The sequence below is a fragment of the Sphaeramia orbicularis genome, chromosome 11 (genome assembly GCF_902148855.1).
Source record: "Sphaeramia orbicularis chromosome 11, fSphaOr1.1, whole genome shotgun sequence".
Classification (NCBI taxonomy): Eukaryota; Metazoa; Chordata; class Actinopteri; order Kurtiformes; family Apogonidae; genus Sphaeramia; species Sphaeramia orbicularis.
The window spans coordinates 40880478-40904487 of record NC_043967.1 but is presented as its reverse complement, the minus strand read 5'-3'; the positions used below and the strand labels follow the sequence as shown (position 1 = coordinate 40904487).

Sequence of the window (24010 nt, the reverse complement as noted above, 5' to 3'; positions counted from 1 at the left end):
TGACTAACTCAGTTAGATACCAGCCAATGTGAGCTAAGCTTAGCATGGCATGCTGTTTACCTGCCAGTGACTTTTATTGCATGATGTAGCTCCGGATGGAACCTGTGCATGTGAAACTTGGATCTTGGTTGTGTTCATCTGCCTTCACTCATAGGTTACAGAATATTCTCTGCACGCTGCTTTCACCCAATGATGACATCTCTAAACTCCTAAAAGCCAGAGTCGTATCAAAGTCACCGAAGGCTATCTATGTCCATTTTGTTTTTGTGTCAGATTTAGTTTTTAGCGCTTGCCTAGATCTTGCCCCGGTTTATTCAGCTGTCATAAATTCAGAGGATGCTCTTCACCAGTAGTGGTGGTTCTGGTCCCTGTAATGCCTGTGTGAATCAGAGGCTATTCTGAGACGTGTCAGTGTGATGGGTGATGCGTGACAAAGTATGAAGTGAGAGGATGTACACAGCCATCCAGAAGGAACGTGCATGCGGAGCCGTGTGCTCTTTTTGATGTCAGAGAGTAAGAGTTTTTGTAGGTCGCTTGTCCTCATCCTGTCTGACTGTTAGTGGATTTGGTGGTGGACAAAAAAAAAACACGCTGTTCACCTCTCTTGGCCTCATCTCACTGACTGAAGTCTGACATTTCCTGCTGTTATTTTGGGACAGCTTGCTGTTGAACCATTGTAGCATCTCCTCCTGGAGTAACTGAGGTAAAATGGAAGGAAACTCCCCTGGCAGCCATTTTTTTTTCTTCAGGTCACGTTGAAGGAGTACATTCAGACACACCTGTGCTCACCCTCTTAGTCTGCTCGTCTCACTTGATCCCAACTCCATGTCTCATTGTGTCTTTTCTTACATCCGTCCTGAACTGAGTTGAAATTGGGGGCACACAGAGTCGTGCATCATTTATTTGATGGACGACGGTGCCAGGGAGTCCTCAAAAAGTGCTCACTTTGTTCCTCCTTGTTCATCTTTCATGGACTGAGAATGAGAGATGGCAAAAGCACAGGAGTCTCTGTTCTTTTACAGGACATCATATCTTGCTCAGATCCTTGTCAAGGTGCAAACATTCAGCACTATATTTATCTAATGTGCACTTAAAGGTGCTGTTAATAAGCAGATGTTATCAGACCCAGTTTTTCCCCGTGGCGTCTGTTGAAATACACAAGTCTGATTGACGTCACTGAGCTGTGTTTGCCAAGTTTACAGTTGGGCTTCGGCTCTGTCTCAGTTTACAAGCTGAGTTGTGTTTATTTACTTGCACAGCAGTGACTGAAACAGTGTTAAAAACATGCAAAAATGAAGTAAGTTAGTGCAGGTGATAAAACACAAGTGTTCAGAAAAATATTGTCACAGTCACAGAAACACCATATCAATTGACGTGTTGCAGTAACATAATAATAAGTCACCAAGTGAATTTGAGCTGTTTTATTGCTTTCTTACTTTCATTACTTTGAGTTCTGCATTATGTATTTTATGAGTAATATGATGATGTGATACCTAACTCTAAAACATCTACCTCAATATTTTAATGCAATAAAATAGCAATAAAATATAATAGAGCGATAAAAAATAAGCATGTGTGGAGGTGGTAAGGATTTGATGTCCTCTCCATCAGCCCTGCAGCTCAGCTACACTGTGATGAAGTTGGTCTTGGAACTTTAATCTTACTTTTTGTGTGTGTTTTAGGAGCCATATTATGTGCGATGCATAAAGCCGAATGAGATGAAGTCCCCGGTTCTGTTTGACGATGCTCGCTGCCAGCACCAGGTTGCTTACCTCGGTCTGTTGGAGAATGTGATGGTGCGCAGGGCAGGCTTTGCCTACAGGCAGCCCTACGCTCGCTTTCTACAGCGGTAAGGAAACACACTCATGTTAGACAAGCTGTGTCAGGAAAACCGGGATAATAATTTCAACACTTCCTTTGATCGATTTCTCCGTGAGGGAGTTAAGAAAAAAAAATCTCCTTTTATTTGTCATGTACTCAATTTAACACAGGAAGTGACAGATGTTCCTGTAAGTGTACAGAACAAGTGTTGCTGCTGACAACATTTTATTTGATCTAGAAAAAGTACAAGTAAAGCTTCAAAGTTTCTTGACGTCGGATTTCCATCAGCTCTACACAGCTTTACTGCCCACAATTTTACTCTTTTGGTTCACTATTAAGTCTCTCATTTGCATCGTTTTTTCCTCATTGGACAAGTTTTCGCAATGGAAAACATTTCAAAACTTATATTATACTGATTTCCAGCCAAAGTTAACCACTAGTTGGTCAACATTGTGTCCCAATTTGCAGCTAAAGAGTCCATAATTCCCTCAGTAGCTGCCATTCAGAATTGAATTGTAATAGTTACAAATCACCAGTTATCATGTTAAAATGTTACAGGTAATGAAGCTATTTTAAAAACATATTCATCAATTTAATTCATCACATTTATTCAATTTATTTCATATTTGATTATTTTCTGAGAACTTTTCTAATAACTGTTTTGAAATCTAAAAGTTGACATCATCCCTTCGTAACAGTCCAGGGATTACTGTCAAACTTGAGTATCACTTGAAGAAAGAGTTGTAATATTTCTATTTTAAAGCATATCCAAAACAAATCACAATGGGATAGTACTTTATAGTACTTAAAAGTGTTTTTGTCCAGTGACATGATGTGGCCAGCTGGTTGCAGACTAACATTTGTTGGGTAACATAGAGTTCTATGCAAAAGTCCTAGGCCAACATTAGGTTTGTTGGTTTAGTGAAGTTCAAAGGACCACACATATGCATTTTTTTGTATTAAGATCCAATCTGTATATATGGGAAGTATGTACAGTATTAAAAACAATAGTTTCAGGCCAAAAAAACAGCTTCTGTTAACCAAAGTAGTAGTATTTAGTGTGGCCTCCCTTTGCAATGAACATGTCTTTAACTCTTTATTGCATTAATGTTCTGATGTTTTATACCAGAATTCATCCAATACATATCAGATGATTCTAACTCTTGCTGCTTCTTGTCATGGGGTCAGGGGTCACACTAATTAGTAACTTTAACCTTTAGAACCCATTTTGTTCAATTTCTTGTGTATCTTTTAAGGCAGTGCACATTGAGTGAGTACATGATAAAAAGGACGCACATTCACTGTTTGAATATTATAAGTAATGTGTCTGTTCTGCACTGCAATGATTAATTGATTACTGTTAAATTAGTCAACCATTGAATTAATAAACAATTATTTTGACAGTTGATAATTGGAGAAATGAAAAAGGAAAAAAGATATATGCACATATCGGATTCTGTGTTCTTAAATGTGAATATTTTAAAGTTTTTTCCCTTCTCTGTCAAAATTAAATCACTGTCATTGTGTTGTGATCAAACAAGATGTTTTAGGATGTCATTTTAGGCTTCTTCACAATTTTCTGACATTTTATAGACCACATAATTACTATATTGCTTGAAAATATTGTGAAATTAATCACTGAAAATAATCATTAGCTGCAGCCCTAGGCACTATTACTTTCATTCACTTTGTGTTGTCTTTCTGCTAACTGTTGTGCAGATATAAAATGACATGTGAGTACACGTGGCCGAACCACCTGATGTCCTCAGACAGGGATGCTGTGGAGGCCATTGTCACCCAGCACGGTTTCCAAGACGATGTGGCGTATGGACACACCAAACTGTTTGTCCGAACGCCACGATCTTTGTTCACTTTGGAGCAGGAACGAGCTGCTCTCATTCCCATCCTGGTACTTTTCCTCCAGAAGGTGAGTTACGTTAGTATGAGTCGTTTTATCGTCTTAATTGTCTATCAACGTCACAGTGACTCTGATCGTATGTATCGGATCTTTAAGGCTGCTTTCAAGTCACACTTTTGCTTTAACAAAGATGTATTGATCTGACAGTTAAATCAATTGACACAGAAACCTAATTTCATGTTACGGACAGCTTGGACCATGTGATTACATTTAATCATCCACAAAGTTATCTCCAGCAGTCTGAAAATGAAAATCATCTGCCAGCTTGAATCCTAATTTCCTGTAACAATAATTGGGATAATTAATGAGATCCAGAGCACACTTACATTAAAGCCAATTACCTCTCCTGCTCAATGAAATACTCTTCTCTTTCTCTTTTCCCTGACCTAGTTTGATGACTCTGCAGAGAAGTCTTTAACTGGAGCAGACATTTGAGCAGGACTTTTTCCCTCCATGCGACAGTTACAAAACACCATCCCTTATTTTTTTGTTTTTGTTATTGAAACATGTTACAGGTTTGGCGTGGGGCTTTAGCTCGAATGAGGTGCCGGCGGATGAGAGCCATCTATGCCATCATGGGTTGCTATAAGCGGTACAAGGTGAAGGCCCACTTCTGGGAGGTGGAGCGGAGGTTTGCTAATGTGCGAACTATGGCTGACTACGGCAAGAGTGTGGAGTGGCCAACACCACCAGCTGCCCTGTCCCAGTTTCACAACATCACAGTTTTGCTCCATCGCAGGTCAGATCCCAAAGAACATTTTTCTTTACATGGAAATCTGAATAACTTCAAACTACAACAGGAAAAACTTTAAAAATATATTGATGTATGAAATAAAAATCAAATTGATATACAAGTCAAAGGAAGACTGCCACCACAGATTTACCTAGTTCCAGTGAGAACTCATTAAATATTGATAAAATTAACACATCTAGCCAAAGTCTGGAAGAATCGGAGAAGCGGCTTGTCACTAACGGGTTGCTGGTTTGATTCCCTTAATTGGTAGAGAAATTGTCAGCTCATGCCCTCTTGAGCAAGGCACTTAACCCCCATTTGCTCCCCATTCACCTGGCATGGCAGCCCACTGCTCCCAGTCTGCAGTATGTGGTGTATTTAGCTCGTGATGGGTTAAATGCAGGGTGTGCTGCATGTCCACATGTGTAATAGACTGATAAATAACAATTCTTAATGAATATTTCTGTATTTATTGGGGAGCTAAAAAGATAGCTCCAGGACTGAGAAAGGATGTTATAAGTAACATTACCTGTGATTTTAGTCCCCTCACCTTTCTCTTTCTCAGCTGCTTTTCAGAGGAAAGCCACTGTTTTAGTTTTTACCTTCCGCCACACTGGCCCCAGGGTACTGTCATCAGTTGGTCATCCGTCTGTCCGCCCGTCCGTCCATCTGTCCAAAATCTTTGCCATGCACTAATAAGTCAGACCACTGGGGGCAGTAGTGCGCCTGATAAGTCAGGCCGAGGGTTTTCAAGTGCGCACACGTTGTGTTTATGAACAGCTGTCCTGTTCCACATTTCCCATCTTTGGAATATCAGTGACAGATTGACAGATCAGACAAACCCACTTTGAATGTATTTTTGTACAGCCCGTCTTTAGTAGATATGAACTGGAAGTCTAACTAGTTCACTTAACTCGCTGTTTTGCAGTAACTCAAGCCATTGACCTCATGTTTGACCTCATGTGTTACCCCTGACTTCAAAGAGAAAGGATCTCAGACTGGACGTCAGTGCATGTCAATCCAGTGTCAAATGCCATAGGGAGGACAGATGATAGATAATAGACCAACACCTAGAACATTTTTATGAATGACACTTGATCCACCCATGCAACCTTTGCCTACTAGTTGATTATGATTGATGTACTGGGCATCGCTGATTTAGACTCTTCTCATCTTCTAATGTTCGAACATCCTTACAAATCATACACTCATTACAAGATTTTCTCAGTTTTATAAAGTAGAAAATACAAGATGCAGTTAGAGCTGTTGCCTATGATAGAGATGAGATTTGCATTAGCCTTGATATATTCTGTTGCTGCAGCTAAAATATGGTTTTATCCTTCACAGACTTTTTTTAGACATTATTTCCCTACTTTTCTGTGCCCTCTTTGATGTCTCGCTCCGCCCACGTGACATGCTGTCTTGTTTTCATCCCTTGTTGTCAGGTGGTGGGCGAGGCAAATTGTGAAAAACATCCCTCCGTCTGACATGCTGGAGGTTCGGGCTAAAGTGGCGGCTCTGACTGCTCTGAGTGGGGAAAGAAAAGACTGGGGGGTCAGCAGAGCCTGGGAGAGGGACTACCTGGCAAATGTAAGAATCACAAATGAACAAAATACATACTGCTTTACATGTTTTATGGATCGTGTTCATAATGTCCTTGGTTAGTGATTCTATTTGGCCTATTATAATATTTGTGGTGAAATATGACGAACTCGAGGCTGACTTGCAAACACTTTTATTACTTTATTTGTGGGTTTAATCTGATATTGGTAAATGAAAAAAGCGATTGAACAAATCAAGTGTATGTAGGTCATGTACTGGATCTGAAAGTAATTTGGAGCTACGGTCCCCAATTGGACTTTTAAATTCAATATCAAGCAAATAAACAGGGGAACAGATCACAAAAATATTATATATTTCATTTACTTCAAGCCCATATATTTTCTCTTGAATTCTGCTAAAAACACAAGATTCCAAAAATGTGCTGTGTATGGGGTCACAGAGGTGAAAAGAAAAAAGCTGTTGTTATCACTCTATATGCAGCAGCATGTGACACATCCCACAGTAAACAACATGACTAAATGGTGCTTGCAAACACAGCCCTTCTTTAATGAATCCTTCAGTCGGCTCATTTGCTGGCTAATCTTAGGTTGTTTGGTGACTGGTGGCATAAAAGACGCCTTCAGGGAGCGAGAGCATGACTGTCGTAAAGTCCTGAGTCACTCGCCTTGTTAACTGGTCAGGCAGCCCGTGACCCGTCGGCCTCCTTTTAGGCATCAGCTTCACGTGATGGTCGCTAATTCCATCAAGACCTATAGCTGAGTGCATTTAATATGGTATGCAGTCGCTCCAAATCGTGGCTTGTACGAGACGTGACTAGTGTTTTAGGGTCACACGTGAGTAGAGAAAGTAGAGGGTGAAGGTGAGAAAAATGGAGTAAAAGCAGCTGGACCAATTAGAACAGCAATTCAGTTTATTGTTTTGGACAGGTTTTGATTTTAAGAGGATAAGAGGCTGGAAAGAAGGCGAAATGTTTCTCTTAAATTGAAAACAATGGGAATATCTGGACTCCTTTCACAAAAATTAAAGCAAACAGTGCCTACTACTTTATGAAATGTCAACTCAAGCTATTAATTTATCAAATATTATAAACTCTTAGAAGCATTTAGGTCTCATGTTGAGCGTAGTGTGAAATTTACATAGGGTACTAGTGTTGCAGAGATCTTGCCAATGAGTAAAAAATATTCATAAATAACTCAGCATGAGGCAGGGATGTTTGAAGGCATCTAGTCATAAAGCGAAGTAATAAACAAACTGAAAATTAGGCTGGAGGCAAAAACTTGCATCACATGCATCACACCAATACATTGAAATGAAGTGAATGGAATTCTTGGTTTTACGCTGCTCTTCTTGAATACCTTAAACTACAAACAAGTGAAATAAACATTGTATATTTAAATGCAAGGTTAAAAGCATAACAGAAATATAAGCATTTAAAGTGAGGGGTAAGTTGATTGTAAAGGGTTATATATAAAAATACAAATATAAGCATGTATGTAGAATAAATTGATTATTTGCATTTAGGTTTTCCGTAAGATTCAGAACTATCCTTTTTTACATGATATTGACTGTTATCATGAGAATATTTATGACAAATAATGCGCAAAAGTTGTAGCTTTTCACATTAGACCTCAGACATTAGTAAGAAAAAGTAAAACACCGATGAGGTAAGCAACATTTTTGTGTTCTGTATTAAAAAAAAAAAAAAAAATCACAAAATATTGTTAGTTTATTAGTTTTTTATTAGTAAAGGCATATGAGCTGTGAATATAGCACAGCCATAAGTGATAGCAACGTGTAGTAGAGAAGTCTCAGTATAGTTTGTAGCTTTTCATTTAGGTGTGAAATAATGTATTTTAATAGAAGGGTAAATTCTGTTAAAGGATTACTCCACATATAGAGTTAAATAAGTGGCTGACTGCATATATCCAATAATATAACTATATAAATTGACTGGTTGCATGGCCATAAATGCATTTCACCTATTATCGTCTCTGCCAAATCATCAAATTGTATGTAAATCCATCAAAAAGTCTTAAAAACATTTTACTAATAAACTGAAATGTCAAACTAATTGTGGCGCCAATGGAAAGATCAGGGAATTCCCAACGTCTCCATCTTCTAAAGAACATATACTGTAGTCCATCCAATAAAAGTAAAAATAACAGTGGTGAAAACTAGCTAGAGGCACTTAATTTACGTGGTGAAGAATCTAGTCTGGTCTAATCTGATTGTATGATTCTGAAGTGTATGCAAGAAATCGCCAATAGTTTTGGAGTAACGTAATTCTATGATGAAAAAGTTAAAAGGGAAGATGTTATTATGACATTATCACATGGTTTTAGATTTCCTGCCTCCAACTGTATTTGTCATTAACTCTGGTATCAGCTACCGTGCAACCTCTTTAACGGCACGTCATACAGTGTCTGGTAACATCAACCCAAGGCCCTGAGCTTTGATCCAGCGCTTATGGTATTAAAACGATAAAACGACTTGAAAGAGGCCCCAGAGAGGTCACTGAGAGTTTTACGGCTGATGCTGAGACACATTCCTATACAGTCGGCTGTGCGGTAGCATCTTGTAATACTACTGTTGTTTGATTTCCACAGGTGCGAGACTGTCCTCAGACCAGCTCCGGCTTCATCCGAGTTTCCAAGGAGCTGCGAAACAAAAATGAATACAGTCAGGTCCTCTTCTCCGGCTTCTGTAGGAAGGTACAAAACGTGGGAAAAGAACAGGACTAAATGGAAACGTCTGTTCTGTAGCCACAAGGAGTTTCTATCTTTTATTTCTCCCTTTTAGCTTTGGGATGTTTTTCTCACCACCCATTTGCAAAGCCTTTGTACCAGCCTGTCTTGATTTCATGTCCTAACAGTGAATACACTCAAACAGGAAAGACAGAAGAAACACAAAAATAATCAGAGGAATTAGTATAGATAGATAGATAGATAGATAGATAGATAGATAGATAGATAGATAGATAGATAGATAGATAGATAGATAGATAGATAGATAGATAGATAGATAGATAGATAGATAGATAGATAGATAGATAGATAGATAGATAGATTGATTACAGGGAAGAGATTCACAAACATATACAAAATGTATTAAATGTAAACATTGTTTAAATGTGAAACCATGTATTTGGGTAATTTATCGTTTGAGTCATGGAACATTAAAGACAAAAAATTATTGGCTATACTGTTGGCAGCCAGTAAGAAATCAGTTACAAGGAAATGGTTAAAAGTAGAACCGCCCACCATTGACGAATGTATTGGAACTGTCTATGAGATCTATGTTATGGAGAAGATATCGTTTTCTCTCAAAGCTCAAAAAGAAACATTATATAATATCTGGTCTAAATGGACTGAGTACGTAAAACCAACCAGTTCTGATTTCATTTGATTATATCCGTGCTTTGTGTTAATCTATCTGTTTTTATGTGAGGTTATGATTGTATGAGGTGGTGCGCTCCCCTGTTCTGTGTTGTTGTATTAACCCTTTCATGCATGAATTATGAGAACCTTAGTTGAGGTTTTTTGTTTTTGTTTTTTTTTTACTGTTTTTATTCCTCCTTAAACATGAAAAAAACAATGAGATTGAGGTTTTTTGTTTTTTTTTTACATGTACAAAAATGTCCACTCAGCTACACCATGAATTTTATGCTTGAAGCAAAGAAACATGTATTTAAAACCCAATATCATAAAATGATATGAAAACAGTGAAATGAAACCATGTTTAATGCAGCTACTCTGATGTTTTCTCACATTTTAACATATTCTAATACTAATTATTTCTCACTTCATGGAGATAACATGCAAAAAATAAATTGATAAATAAATTGATTTCCACTCAAGAACCAATCAGGAACAGCAAAGTTACAATAATGGTATGAATTGCAGTTTATGAGATGATGCATAAGTGTCCACTGTGTTGGCTGATATGGAACTAAAACAACTAAACCCATGAATATACAAGAGAACAGCTGGAGAAGAACTGTCCACTGTAGTGAGTGAGTGGGTTAATATTTCAACTAAAATTAAGAGTCCAATAAAAAGAAATTAGAGAAGGGCAATATGGATATAATGATCTAAACTTTCGGTATCCGTCCTATTGTATTTTTTTTTAAATGATTATGTAATTAATATATGTGATGGACATTTGCCTTTCCAATAAAAAGATAATTAAAAAAAAAAAAGATGCAATGAAATAAAATGTCAAAGATATAAGCAGTATAAAAGTATAAAAATATAAAAGCAGTGTAAAAACAGTTAAAAGACAATAGCACAGTGACTTGTAATAAATATCTGAAAAATAAATTGCACTTAAGGATATTGCACATGAGAACATTGCACATTCCCTCCACTTTTATAGTATCCATGAACAGAGGAGGGATATAATTGTATTATAAATTCAATCCTAAATTTTCCTTAAACTTTTGGACTTTTTTTTTGTCTATCTGCCTGTGAAATGTAGACTGAATGGGATGCACAGAAACCTTGGTTACTATTTTACCTCGTGCTGAACTTGCTCTTATCGTTTCTCTGTTGATAATAATGACCATATTTTTCTTATCGAGGATTAAAGAGAGGGCTTCCACTGAAGTCTGGCTTTAAGTTTAGCTTTAAATTTGCAGGTATGTAGGCTTTCATACTGTAAATTAAAACTGCCTGCATCACTGACAGATCCACCAGAGCAATCATTGCACCTAGTTTTGTTTTTAGCCTGGTGCTTGTTTGTGGCTACATTAAGAATTTGTGATATCCTCGGTTTATCCTTTCTTTTTCTCTCTTTTTCTATTCTGTGTTCTCAGGTGAATAGATTCAACAAAAGTACAGACCGTGGCCTCCTCGTTACAGACAAATACGTCTACAAATTAGAGCCAAAGAAACAGTACAAAGTGTTGAAGAGGCTTCCCTTAGACTCTGTAAGTATTCCCACAAGAGAACAAAGTGCAAGCACACACACTCATCATTGTACAGACAAACATACTCATATGATGACACACGTGTCTTGTGGGGTTTACTTCATAACATCAACAAAACAACAACAACAGGGTAGTTTCTTGAATGTGACACAGCTACAGAGGACATTTGACGACTTTCTGAATACTATAGGTTTCCCCTTTATCACTAAAATATTCTATTAAACATTTGTGGAGTTTCCTTTACTTATAACATGAAAGAAGTGTAAAGTTTGTTTCTAAAATAAACAATTAAATAATGAAATAAATGGTTGAGTAACAATCTATATAAAGATACAGTATAATATGTAATATTCAGTGTTGTTTAAAGTACTGGAAAGTCACACTTGAGTAGAAGTACAGGTACCCTACCAAAAAATTACTTTAGTAGAAGTTCAGGTCACCAACTAAAATACTACTCAAGTTAAAGTCTTTAAGTATCTAGTATTTACTGTACTTAAGTTTATCAAATAATCTACAATTAAATGTACTCAAGTAATGAAAACAAAAGTACAAGTTAATGTTAATAACAACCAAAGACAGTCAGAATTTTGAATATTATGCTGCTGTTCATATCAATAGATCACCAAAAGGTGAGTGTAGACCGTTGTTTCCACTTGTGCATTATGTGATTAGACCCACTGACAAATCATCTTCCTGACTTTGTTGTAGTCACCGGTGATCTCAGTGGTGAAAAAAACAAATTTCTTTTCATTTGTTTTTTGTAACAAGTAACAATACTGTGCATTAAAAATATGTCGCAGTAGAAGTATGCAATTAAGTTAGGAAATGGAGTGAAGTAAAAGTGAAAATAACAGAATGAAAAAATACTCAGTAAAGTCCAAATTCTCTCAAAACATACTAGAGTACAGCAGTGAAGTATTATTACTTCATTGCTATACATCACTGGTAATATTTCTACATTAAGATATTGTAAAATGACTAAGCCTGTGTTAGATCTTTTGTTGACTTGTGTACATACATTCAATTATTCTAACAATGTGTAAATTAAGAAAAATATGTAACTTTATTTAATACAGCAGCTTGTAGACACTAAATAAAACATTAGAAACTGACAAAGAATGGTGTAAATTCTTACTGTAAGAGTAGTTTTATCACAAAGACAAATCACAACTTTTATCACAGCACAACAAAAATAGTTTGACATGCCTTAAGTTTGTTTAAATCATCTGTCACTAAATATACTAATATACTATACTATATATGATGTGTATCTTTGTTTAGGTGGGACAGTGCACATTATTGAACACATTTATACATTCTATTTCAGTATAAACATGTAACTATGTCAGAGTTAGCGTCAGTGCTAATTTTCATCCGCAGTCCCCACTATATATAACACACTATATAAAATACTACTTGATGAATAAGTCATCTGATGTTGAATTAGTGTGTACTTACTTTATCACCCATCAGTCCTCTGAGAACAGGTCTGTCCTCTCATTAAGACTGCATTACCACACCAAACAGCACCATCTTTTCCTAACAAGGACCAGATATGTGGGTCAGAGCCTTCGTACTTTATCCCGGTCGTCCTTGTTTCTTAGTCTTTCCTCCGTCCCCCTTTGTCTCCTTCATCCAAAAAGCACACTCAGATGTTCCATCATGTTCGACCTGGGTCACAGCCATCCATCACCAAGCAGGGAAAGTACAAGTACAACGCGATGACACTTTGTCTTGTTGTGACTTAAAGAGGATTTGACCTGTATGGCAGAGTCAAGAGGGTTTTTTTAATTTTATTTGAAGACTGTGAGTTTCTCTGTGTGTGCAGTTGTTTGTGTGTTAGTCTGTGGTGGTGCCATGACAGCAGTGGCTTGGCTTAAATATTACCTTTCTGCTGTCTGGGGCAACCCTGGCTCATTTCACGGTCTGATGTGAGAAACTGGATCAGGGGGTCTCTCAGGGCTGTCAGCTATGAAGGACTTGAAGCTAAAAGGAAAGTAATGGGAGAGAGAGCAGGGCAGTTTAATCTGATGCTTAAGCTCCCTTTAAAAGCATAAAACTTCATGAGGACAGCAACAGAAAATGCACTTTATACCTCACTATATGATCGGCACGGAATCAGGTCCTGGGTAAAGTTTGACAGGCACTTTTTAGTGGTGCATTAATCTGATGTTGCATCGGTGTAAGTACGTCCTCCAGCTGTTCATGTCTTATTTAGCCTGTCACTCTTGCTGTTGTCCTGTGAAAGCATAGACCACTGATTGTATGATTGTATTTCTTTACCTTGTCCTGTTTTGTATCAGTCTCTTCAGATCTTGCTTACAAATTGTTCTCCCTCTTGTTCTCCGCTTGCTGAGCGATACCTCACCTTTTGCAGCGTGTGCCTCTTCCAGCTACATTTTCACTTTTTGATTACCTGTACTTTTGTTACTACATATCTACAGCTCTTCATTCCCTGCCCTCTCTGGCTCTCTGATGTTAAGGATGAATCTCAAGCATTTGTTTATAATAACTCTGAGTTTATATATGAAGCTCTTTATTGGTGTCTGAGTCTCAGCACAGGCATTGTGTTATTTTGAGTATGATATGTGCTACCATCACACCAAATATGTTGAAATGAACTCACATATATATTTCTCATTCTGTTTTCTTCAAATACGACAGGGAAATATGAAAAAAAAAAAACATAAAAAGCTGAACTAAACAGGTTCTAAAGGTTAAAGTCACTGTTTAATGTGACTGCTGACCTCATGACAAGAAGCAGCACTAACAGTTAGAAACATCTGACATGTGATGAATAAAACCTGGTATAAAACATCAGAAAATTAATGTTATAAATATCATATTGTCTAGAGAAAATGGTTAAAGGTGTGTTATATGCAAAGGAAGGTCACACTAAATACTAGCACTTTGGTTTATAGAAGCGTTTTTTTCACTGAAACTTCTGTTTTTACTGCTGCACATACTCCACATATATCCTTCACATGGATCTTAATACAGAGACAGAGAAATGCATGTGTGGTTATTATAACTTTAATAAATCAACAAACCTAATGGTGGCCTAGGACTTTTGCACTGTACTGTACACAGTCGCAGAAAAAATTATTAAACCATAAAAAGTCATCAAAAACAATGGTTATGCAATCAAGTACTAACTCCTGTGTGTATCATGTGACCAAAACAGGCAGAAAAGAAAACATGGAATGCCTAAAAGCACTGTTTATGGCAGTACAATGCCATAGATATTGATGTAAGAGCTAAAGTGATTTTGGTTATCAAGAAAACATGGAAAATGGCTAGATATCAGCACATAAATTAAACGGTTATGAGCTATTTTTGTTGTTGTAATTATATTTGTCTAAACAAATGTACCTTTAGTTGTACCAGGCATTAAAATGAAAAAGAAATGGAAGAAAACAAGGGTGGTCTAATAATTTTTTGTCTTTCTCAAGCTTAGGGTTGGGACCCTAAATAGGTTGTGGATCTGTTTTTTATTTGGTCACCAACAGAGTAAAAGACATAATAATATTTTAATTTATTGTCCTAATTAAAATAGATGTACAGCATTGAATTGTGGCCATGTTCTGTTGATTGAGTCACAATCAATTGCTGATGTTACGTTATTAACTGACACATTCTGTCCCTGATTTGTGGGCTTTCCCTAATGTGAATCAGGCAGCAAAGCACATTTATTCAATACTTTTTTCTTCGAAACATGGAGATACTGTGTCAGTTCATAGTGTGTTTTTAGATTTGGGTTCCAGGGAGATTCCAGATATTTCTTGGGTCTGGAGTTGATAAAGTTTCGGAACCCCTGACGTAGATCAGGGTCATTTTCCTGATTGTTTACGTGAGGGTTAAAAGCATGCACACTGTACATAATGAGCCGGAAACAGGTGGATGTCCATCAGTGGTTTGAGCGATAGAAATGGAGAGAGAGCTAGAAACAGAGCTCCAAACATGCCAGAGGGTTAAAAACCATCATTATGCAGCAGCGGAGTAGCTAAAGATAGCTGATGCCATTAAGCTCTGCTGCTCAGACTGAGGGGTATGAGTCTTATCCAGGTCAGGCGCAGAGAATAGGGCGCTAAAGAAACAGGACTGCGCTTTCCTCACATTATGACCAGTCCACACTCATCTACTCTTAATGCCAATCAGGTCACAGGTTCACCTCAAAAACTAGTGGAATGATGTGACAATTTCCCGTTGGGGCTAAACTAAGTTAACCCCAATCTCTGTCCTGTTCTCAATCTGAAACAGAACTTTTTTTAGTGATTCCTTGATTGATTGGACACTTTTTTTTTTACACAGAGATCAGAGTCATGCAATGCAACCGAACTCCACAACACAGAGCAGGGGTGTTTAACTCATTTTAGCCCAGGGGCCACATGCAGCCCAATATGATCTCAAGTGGGCCGGACCAGTAAAGTATAACGTAATACACTATAAATAATGACAACTCCAACATTTTCTCTATGTTTTAGAGTCAACAGTGTGATATAATTTTAGGAAAATTTGTACACATTTTTACGTTTACAAACTATCCTTTCTCAAAAAATATGAATAACATGAACAACCTGAAATTTTCACAATATTACGCCTTATCTTAGCATTTACACATGTGCATTACAACTTACAGATCACTGTGGATCTATAAATGCACAAAACATTTAATAATAGACATAATATTGTTCAAATTGCACTTTTTTCTCCTAAGACATTTCAGGTTGCTCATATTTGTTCAGGTTATTCTCATTTTTGTGGAGGGATAGTCTGTTCATGAAATTAAACAGTTTTACACATATTAAAAAAAATGGAGTTGTCATTATTTATAGGTTATTATGTTACTATTTTACTGGTCTGACTCACTTGAGATTATATCCTATACTAAAATGACTTTGACACTCCTCATTGTTTGTATCTTTTGTGTAAGTTTTGCACCACGGGCCGGATTGGACTCTTTAGTGGCCCGTGGACCGTATGTTTGCCACCCCTGATATAGAGACATCTTTCCAAGAGATGCATCAAATACTGAAATAACAAGCGCTGTTTCTGAAACATACTTAATGAAACTTTAAGTAGATTCGTCTATTGATCATTAATTCATGAAGAAAAACTGCCAAACAATCACTGCTCGCAGCTTTTTTAGATGTGAGGATTTGCACTTCCTCGTTTTATATCAGTGTAAATTCACTTCACATTTGGGTTTTGATTGTAGTACAGAAAAAACAAGTTCATAGACTCCAAAATTATAATTGGATCAGCTATAGACTAATTAAAATAATACTCTAGGCTTGGTGAAAACTTTAAATCAATGATACTGTATTTCTCATATCTCTGTTCTCGTTTTGAGAATGGTAAAGGACTGAACGCTGCTGGATACCCTCTGTAGTGTGCCCTTGACTGATGGGACGGCTTGTACCAGAATGCGGCCTTGATGGTGCTGGGACATCCCGGACATCGTCAACCCTGCTGGATTAACCTGTGTATGCTGGGGGCTATAAGAGGCTTAGTCCACTCTATGTCCCATTCCTTTTATCTGTCTCTAAAATCTGTGATGCACCTCACTTTCCCTATCACTAACTTTATTTCTTTGTATACCCCTGATGTATGTTGTCTGTCCTTTGTCAGTCTTTCTCTTTCATTCACACTCTATCCGCCTTCTCTTTCAGCTGCTGTAAATCTGTACATTATTCCATCTGGGTCACACCTCGTGACTTCCCTTCATTGCACCTCCACACGTGCAGCTCAGCTATAATTTGTCTCACCCTACATACTCTGAGAGGAAATAATCTGCAAGCCTCATTCATGATGTGAATTTTGATCCAGGATATACTTTTACTCCATTCAATTTACAGGTATTATACACTGTCTTGATAATCCCTGGCATTTTTATATGAAAATTAATTTCTAATCTGTGCCAGTGAACGTCACATGTCCCTGCATGGATGGTATACTTTGTGTCATAGGTCATAGCATTAGTTTTATTTGACCTACACAGCAGGAGAAGTATAAGTCTGTCTTGGGGACAATATTTTATAACTGGCTCTTACTGTGTATAGTTATTACACTGGGTTACAAAAAAATGTTTTTGCGAGTTGTCTAGGTTTTTTCAACTGAATTAGGACCATTTTGCACCGCTAAATCCAAAAATGACATCTGTTTTTCCTCAATCAGGTCAAGTTTTTTTGCTAATTTGATTTTGAAAAAATTGATCTTCTCACAAAATATAATAATTAATACCAAAATAAGATTGGTAAGGACACTTTATGAAACTTGTGACTTGATTCCTGTTAGATACAATGGTGTATTCACTGCAGATGTAGCAGAATACGTCAGGCTTATTTTTGCAAGATCTTCTAGTTGAAGCCATTTCATTCACCTGTAATATTAAAAAAACCATTAATCATAAATTGGCAAAAGTAAAATCTTCAGAACTCATTTATTACAAGAAATATGAAAGAATTTTGTATCATATGATGTGAAAATGCCCATAAATGTAAGCAAAAATGTTAAAAAGCCAATATGTAGCATAGTTCAGAAAGTTGACCTGATTGAGCAAAATTAATGTGATTTTTGGATTCAGCACACCAAAATTATCCTAAATCAGCTAAAAAAACTTAAACAATAAATTTGTTGTTGACCAGTGTTATTAGCATGGACATTGTTACTACAAAGTTCTATTCCTGTTTTGGGTTTGTGTGTTGACTCTCTTGTCTTGATAGTTTACAGGAATTAGCGTGACCAGTGGGGTCGATCAGATGGTGGCGCTGCACACGTCCGCCCAGGATGACGTCCTGCTGTGTCTGCAGCGAGGGCAGCTGTGCCCCAACCAGGACAGAGTGGGCGAGCTGGTGGGCTCCTTAGTCGACCACTTCACACGGTCAGTCACCTGCACGTTCAGAATCAAACATGTTTTCGGCAATACTTTATTTAGAAATCCTTTCTCTCTCTCCTCACCCCTCTTACATTCAATCACACAATGTAAAAAGGAAATATTTACAAAATGATGACACAGTGTTAGCTTATGTATGCTAATACTGTGTCATTATCAGGTTTTTTTTCTTTTTTGCAGGCCAATACAATGTGCCTTTAAGACATTTTTGCAACATCTGTACTTTTGCGTCAGAAATACACTATTTTAGACTGAAATTAAACAAAGACTGATTATTTCTGGTTCAGTAAGTGATTACAATTAGGAGGCATGAAATCCAGATTTTTGCTTTGTCATCTTTTCTTCATGAATAAGGTGTATAAATCAGCATTTCTACACAACATATTCCAATTTATGTGTTTGTCAGTACGTTTGAGTCGTGTTTGTTGATAAGTTGACAGGCAAGTTTCAGCTTTACAGATCACAGCCTGCATAATGAAGGCAAGGTAAATCAAATTTATTTACAGGGTGGGGAAGCAAAATTTACAATTTACAATTTTGAGGCAGGGATTGAAAGACAGTGTATGACCAATTAGTTAATTGAAAATCATGAGAATTTATTTGCCCCAAGAAAATTTACATAATAGAAAATGTTTTTATTCTATGTGTCCTCCTTCTTTCTCAATAACTGCCTTCACACGCTTCCTGAAACTTGCGCAAGTGTTCCTCAAATATTCGGGTGACAACTTCTCCCATTCTTCTTTAATAGTATCTTCCAGACTTTCTCGTAATAGTTTTGCTCATAGTCATTCTCTTCTTTCCATTATAAACAGTCTTTATGGACACTCCAACTATTTTTGAAATCTCCTTTGGTGTGACGAGTGCATTCAGCAAATCACACACTCTTTGACGTTTGCTTTCCTGATTACTCATATGGGCAAAAGTTTCTGAAAAGGTATGGATAATAGTGTTAAGTATGATTATGACATCAATATATGTTTGGTTTCAAAACAATTGACGTAGTGCCTGCTGAGAAAAAACAACTAAATATTCATTGGAAATTTTGCTTCCCCACCCTGTATATAGCACCATTCATACATAAGGTAATTCAAAGTGCTTTACAAAGGCATAAAACTACATGAAAATCATAGAGAATAAAACATTAAACAAAATGAAAGTGCAGAAAAGATAGAAATAAAGACGGAAATTAAAACAGGAATAAGAGACAGCTAAAGCAAAAGCTAAAAATAGTCTTGACTAAAATTAAGAATTTAATGTTACAGTTCATGTTAAAAACATTATTCACTCAAAGCTGTAGAAGCCAAAATCAGAAGAAGTCCACACCTTCCTTCTACAGCATCTCCTCATAGTCAAATGTAAAGACTCAATGACCCGATGTTTCATGCTGTTGTGGAAAATCTGTCTGTGTTTCTGTGTTGTCTGACAGAATCTAATAAGTGAGTGGTAATTACACCTGTCGTCACTTTTTTCACACACCTTCCTGTATGCAAACACCTGTGATGAGACAAAATTATGGAATCATAGAATGGATTTTCCAGAGCCAGAAGTGTGGTGTTCTCTCAGACCACTTGAATTACAATAAGCTGAAATGAATCAAACTATGCAAAACTAATGTATCTGATCTTTGTCAGTCATTGCAAGATTCAAAAGCTTTATGGACGCTTGGAGACATAGGGTAATAGAATTGTAAATGCTAATTTGTTTGTATATAGAAAATTTTCATTGGAACAAACCATTCAACACCTGATTTCACTCATTAGGCCTTCTAGCTAAAAGGAGAAATGAATTAGTGAGATCATCTGGCGAAGTGATTGTTTAAACTGGAAACATCCAGCCCGTCAGGTCGTAGTGTCACATGAATAAACCCACAGCATTAAACCCTTTGTCATTGGTCAGAGACCTTGGTTAAAACGAAGTCTATTAACGCAGCACAACAATTACGCAAATCATATTCTTGGCATTTATCACTGTCATAGTTGTTGGTGTCTGCGCCCTGCTCTGAATAACTGGTGTGAAATGAATCAGTCACGCTGACATTTATCGCATTTATCACTCGGAACCTGATTTGTCATCGCTGTTTAAAAATCTTATTCACATCCACCCACATTCATCTCTGCCAGACTTAATTTGAATGGCACAACCCACAAGTTTTCACACAGAGCGTCGTGGTAGTAGTGAGTGTGTATGTGTGGGTGTGTTGTTGTAAGCACTGCCCACTGAGACAGCATCCAGACTGCAGTGATTGGTTTCACAAAGTATTAATCCTCCAAATCCTGCCAGAACAACACAAACTGACGTCACAAAAACCAAAACATAAAAAAACCCCCCCCCCACACACACACACACACACATTGAAGCTTGTCTGTGGCAGAAAATCAAAAGGCCTTGGGTTCCTTATAATTAGGATGTTTTATTTCTCAATGAAGAATTATTCACTGATTTTGGTTATGTTGTCGTTACGTCACATGTAATTCCCTGTGAGCACAAGCTGTTGGATCATAATTAAAAAGTGTTATTCATTTATCCTCTTCTATGCGTCACCTTAGAAGTGTTACGAGTATCGTCAAACAAATGCAACCAGTCATTGAATCATAATCTGTAATAACCGGCTGCTCTTATGCTGCATTAACCATTGTTTTTCTTTCATTTATAATCATAATTTACTCCATTGAGTCCCACTGGAGAAAACCATATCAGGTAAAAACTACAATATGCAACATTTCTACATTAAAATACCAAAAAGTGAGTCAGCCTCTCTTATAATATGTTATATATGTTTGAGACTTTTTATTAAATGTTTCCAAAAATATTTAGATTTGAAGGTATTTGTCATTTTATTCAGTTTAACATTTGGGCAGCATGGTGGTGCTACACCAAGGTTCTGGGTTTGATTCTTGTTTGGACCGGTGCTTTTCTGTGTTGGGTTTGCCTGTTCTATCCACTCCGTGCAGGTTTCCTCCAGGTCGTCCAGTTTGCCCCACTATTAAAAAAATAGGTGCATATAGGTTCATTCTCCTGTCAGTGGACTTGACCACGGTGCTGGTGAAGATCTGGAAGTGGTCCCTGAGTGCCTTCAATGGCAGCTCACTGCTCTTAGTGTGTGTTATGTACTAATTCTAATGCTAATTGTAGGGGCTCTGTGTAATGGGTAGGGACTGTGCATATTAGAATGGGTAAAATGCAGAGACTGAATTTCCTTCCCTACAGGGATAATAAAGCGAGTTAACCTTAACCTCAATGGCCAGTTATGTTTAGATGCCTGCAACTGTGTCATATTGTCCTTATGGGACAAAAGAGTACATGAACCAACCAAAACAATACAGTAAAACAGTATCAGGAGTAATTGTACAGCAGTCTACTGTACTGCTGTACTACTTATGCCACACTGCCTAATGTTTGCATCGCAATAATCTAGTGGAAAGCTATTTTATTACCATATTTCAATACTGGTTATTTTGATGTGCAAACCTATGCAGTTATGGAAAAACAGATCCAGTTTTCTAAGCTTGACAAAACATGGAATAAGCAGTAGAATCGTGTCCAGGTGGCATTTAAAATGGTCGGATCAGTGATTGGTGATTACACCTGTCAATCATGCATTTAACCCCTCCCATCTGTCAATAAATGTCCATGATTAGCTAAAGTCAGGGTAACACTGGGTAGATTTCACCTGTAAACACAGGCAAGGAATAGATTCAGAAATCATGTCCTCTCAAACCACTTGAGTTACAATTTGCTGAAAGGTATTTGTGAAAGGTAATTTTTACCGGTGATGTATTCCAAAAAAACTCTGGCACTACAGCTTTAATATCAAACCAACTCACCTAAAGTTAAATTAGCATTTATCATTACGTTAGCCAATAGGTCTTAAGGCTGTTTGATTAGAATGTATATATATTTTTTCTTTAAACACAATTTCTTTGTCACATCAGTATATTTTCATAGGTAATGTTGGTGAAAACAGCTCCCTTGATCCCATACTGTTTCACAGCATTATCAAATTTTAGTTATTGTTTTGATTGGAAGAACACTCAATTGCATGTGTTTATGAGAACTGGCACGTCAACATAAACATTGTCAAGTAAAAACACATTAATTCCAGGATCCGTTTCCTGAGTGCGTGTTTAGAAAGTCTACAGTTATTGGTTTGACTGCAGAAATCTTATAAGAATTAATTTAATAAAAAATATTTCATTGCTACTTTGGCAAAAACAAAAATGTTGATTGTATTTCATAGCCAACAGGCAGTTCTGGGTCATTGTGATGGAAGCAAGTGACCAGGCAGCTCAATCATATCAATGTCATGTTCCTACTTGTGTGTTGTCTTTGGTTTTGTTTTGTTCCTTGGAGGGGCAGCTGAAAGGCCGGGCAGACGGCAGCCGCTCTGGGGTGTGTGTTCCCACTTTTATGAGGCTTTCTGTGTATGTTCAGCTAGCTGATCCCAGATCCCCAGTGAGGCTTTTGTGGATTTTACGAGTTAGACTTTTGGTCTATGTTTGGGTTGTTTTTTTTTTTTTGTTTGTTTTTTTTTTTTGAGGGGGAGGGTGTTTGTATGACTGGGGTCCCTATAGCAGCTGTGGGACTCTGGACGGGGTGCGGCGGGCGTCACCGAGGAGAAGCAGGATCGGGAGCCGGTTCCAGCTCTCCGCCTGTCTTTGTGCCACCATCTGGGGTGAATAGAGGGGGGCCGTGACCTCTACCAGGCTTCTCATAAAGAGGAGACTTATGAGACAAAGTCAGGGGTGATCTGCAAAGTGTGTGAGCATGTGCACATGTAGGGGGTGTGGGGGGGGTGAGGGGTTAGAGGAGGATGACAACACACAAACACACTCCTCTTTTACTTGGGTCTGTCAGGAAATGAGATCCCACACTATGAGAGTCACGCGCACGTCATTAAAGTTTGCAACACTGGGAGGATGGTCTGGGGACTCAATGAGGTGATTGTGATCGCTGCTGATTTTTCCTCATCTCTCCAGTTCGTACTTGACATCTGCGAGCGTTTGAGTGTTTACAGTTGAGAGTTTTCGGTGGCAGAGGTGCCGACACGCACATACTTGTACAAAACTGGGTCAGAGGAGACAGCATTAGCAGCACAAGGTAAAATCTGACTTCAAAGCCGCGCTGTGTTGTCGGCGAGGACGGCAAAGACAAGCTGTCTGGTTTGCTGTCATGTCACATCCGTCTCTTGTTCCCCCGGCGAAGTGCATTCCTCCACTCTCTCCCCTTCATCCTTCGCTCTTTCCTGTACACAACCCCACACTCACATCTCTGTCTGACTCCCGTTGTCTCTTCCTGTCACCTGGGTCTTAGTTGTCAGCATGAATGAGGCGTGTGTGTGTGTGTGTGTGTGTGTGTGTGTGTGTGTGTGTGTGTGTGTGTGTGTGTCCGTCGGTATGTCTGTGTGTGTTTGTTGGCATGTGAGTGTGTCTGTTGACTGGGAGAGAAGTTGTGTGTGTGTGTTTGGAGGGGGGGGTTGGACTCGTGGACCATCTGCTGGGACAGCTGGGGGTGTATGAGCGAGCTAAAGGAAGGATTTAGGGTATGATCTGCCCCTGCCTTAAAAGATTGAGGAGGATTCTTTTCTTCAGGGGCAGTTTGGGAATTTATTGATCAGTCACAAATCTTTTTTTTTTTTTTTTTTTTTTTTTTTTTAATGATAGAAAATAAAAAAGTTTGTTTCATCTGTGCGTTTGCCAAAGTTTCTCATCTTTTGTAAACTATTCTAATATTTTAATGACATGTCCAGAACTTAATTAATTAATCCAGTCAAATATGTTTGGGTACAGATCGACTAATGGGCTTTTATTGGCTGATATAATACACAACATTTGGAGCATCTGATACAGCAAAATGTGTTTTTGTTCTCTGTAGGGGACACGCCTTTCACAGTTTTACTCAAAAACAAACAAACAAGTAAGTAAGTATGTAGAAAAGTTAGTAAATAAATAAATAAGTGTAAATGTAAATAAGTAGGTAACTAAGTAAGTAACAAAGTAAATAAGTAACTAAGTAAATAAGTAAGTAAGCAAATAAGTAAGTAAATAAGTAAGTAACTAAGTAAATAAGTAAGCAAATAAGCGAGTAAATAAGTTAGTAACTAAGTAAATAAGTAACTAAGTAAGTAAGCAAATAAATAAAAAATAAATAAGTTAG

General features: G+C 37.6%; 1 protein-coding gene across 2 annotated transcripts in view; it reads left to right on the top strand.

Moving 5' to 3' along the window:
• Positions 1–24010, top strand: part of myo1g (myosin IG) — an 80405-nt gene that overhangs the window by 22869 nt on the left and 33526 nt on the right. Inside the window, exons 15-22 of one of the 2 annotated variants that reach the window (XR_003936665.1) lie at positions 1683–1849; positions 3541–3748; positions 4255–4478; positions 5918–6062; positions 8642–8746; positions 10849–10962; positions 16635–16820; positions 17688–17797. Coding sequence is in view for 1 of the 2 variants with exons in the window: in XM_030147748.1 (XP_030003608.1) it covers positions 1683–1849; positions 3541–3748; positions 4255–4478; positions 5918–6062; positions 8642–8746; positions 10849–10962; positions 17688–17845 (1121 nt within the window). In the remaining variant the exon portion in view is untranslated. Of the gene's footprint in view, positions 1–1682; positions 1850–3540; positions 3749–4254; positions 4479–5917; positions 6063–8641; positions 8747–10848; positions 10963–16634; positions 16821–17687; positions 17846–24010 lie in introns of those variants that run through there. The other variant, XM_030147748.1, reaches the window with a different exon arrangement.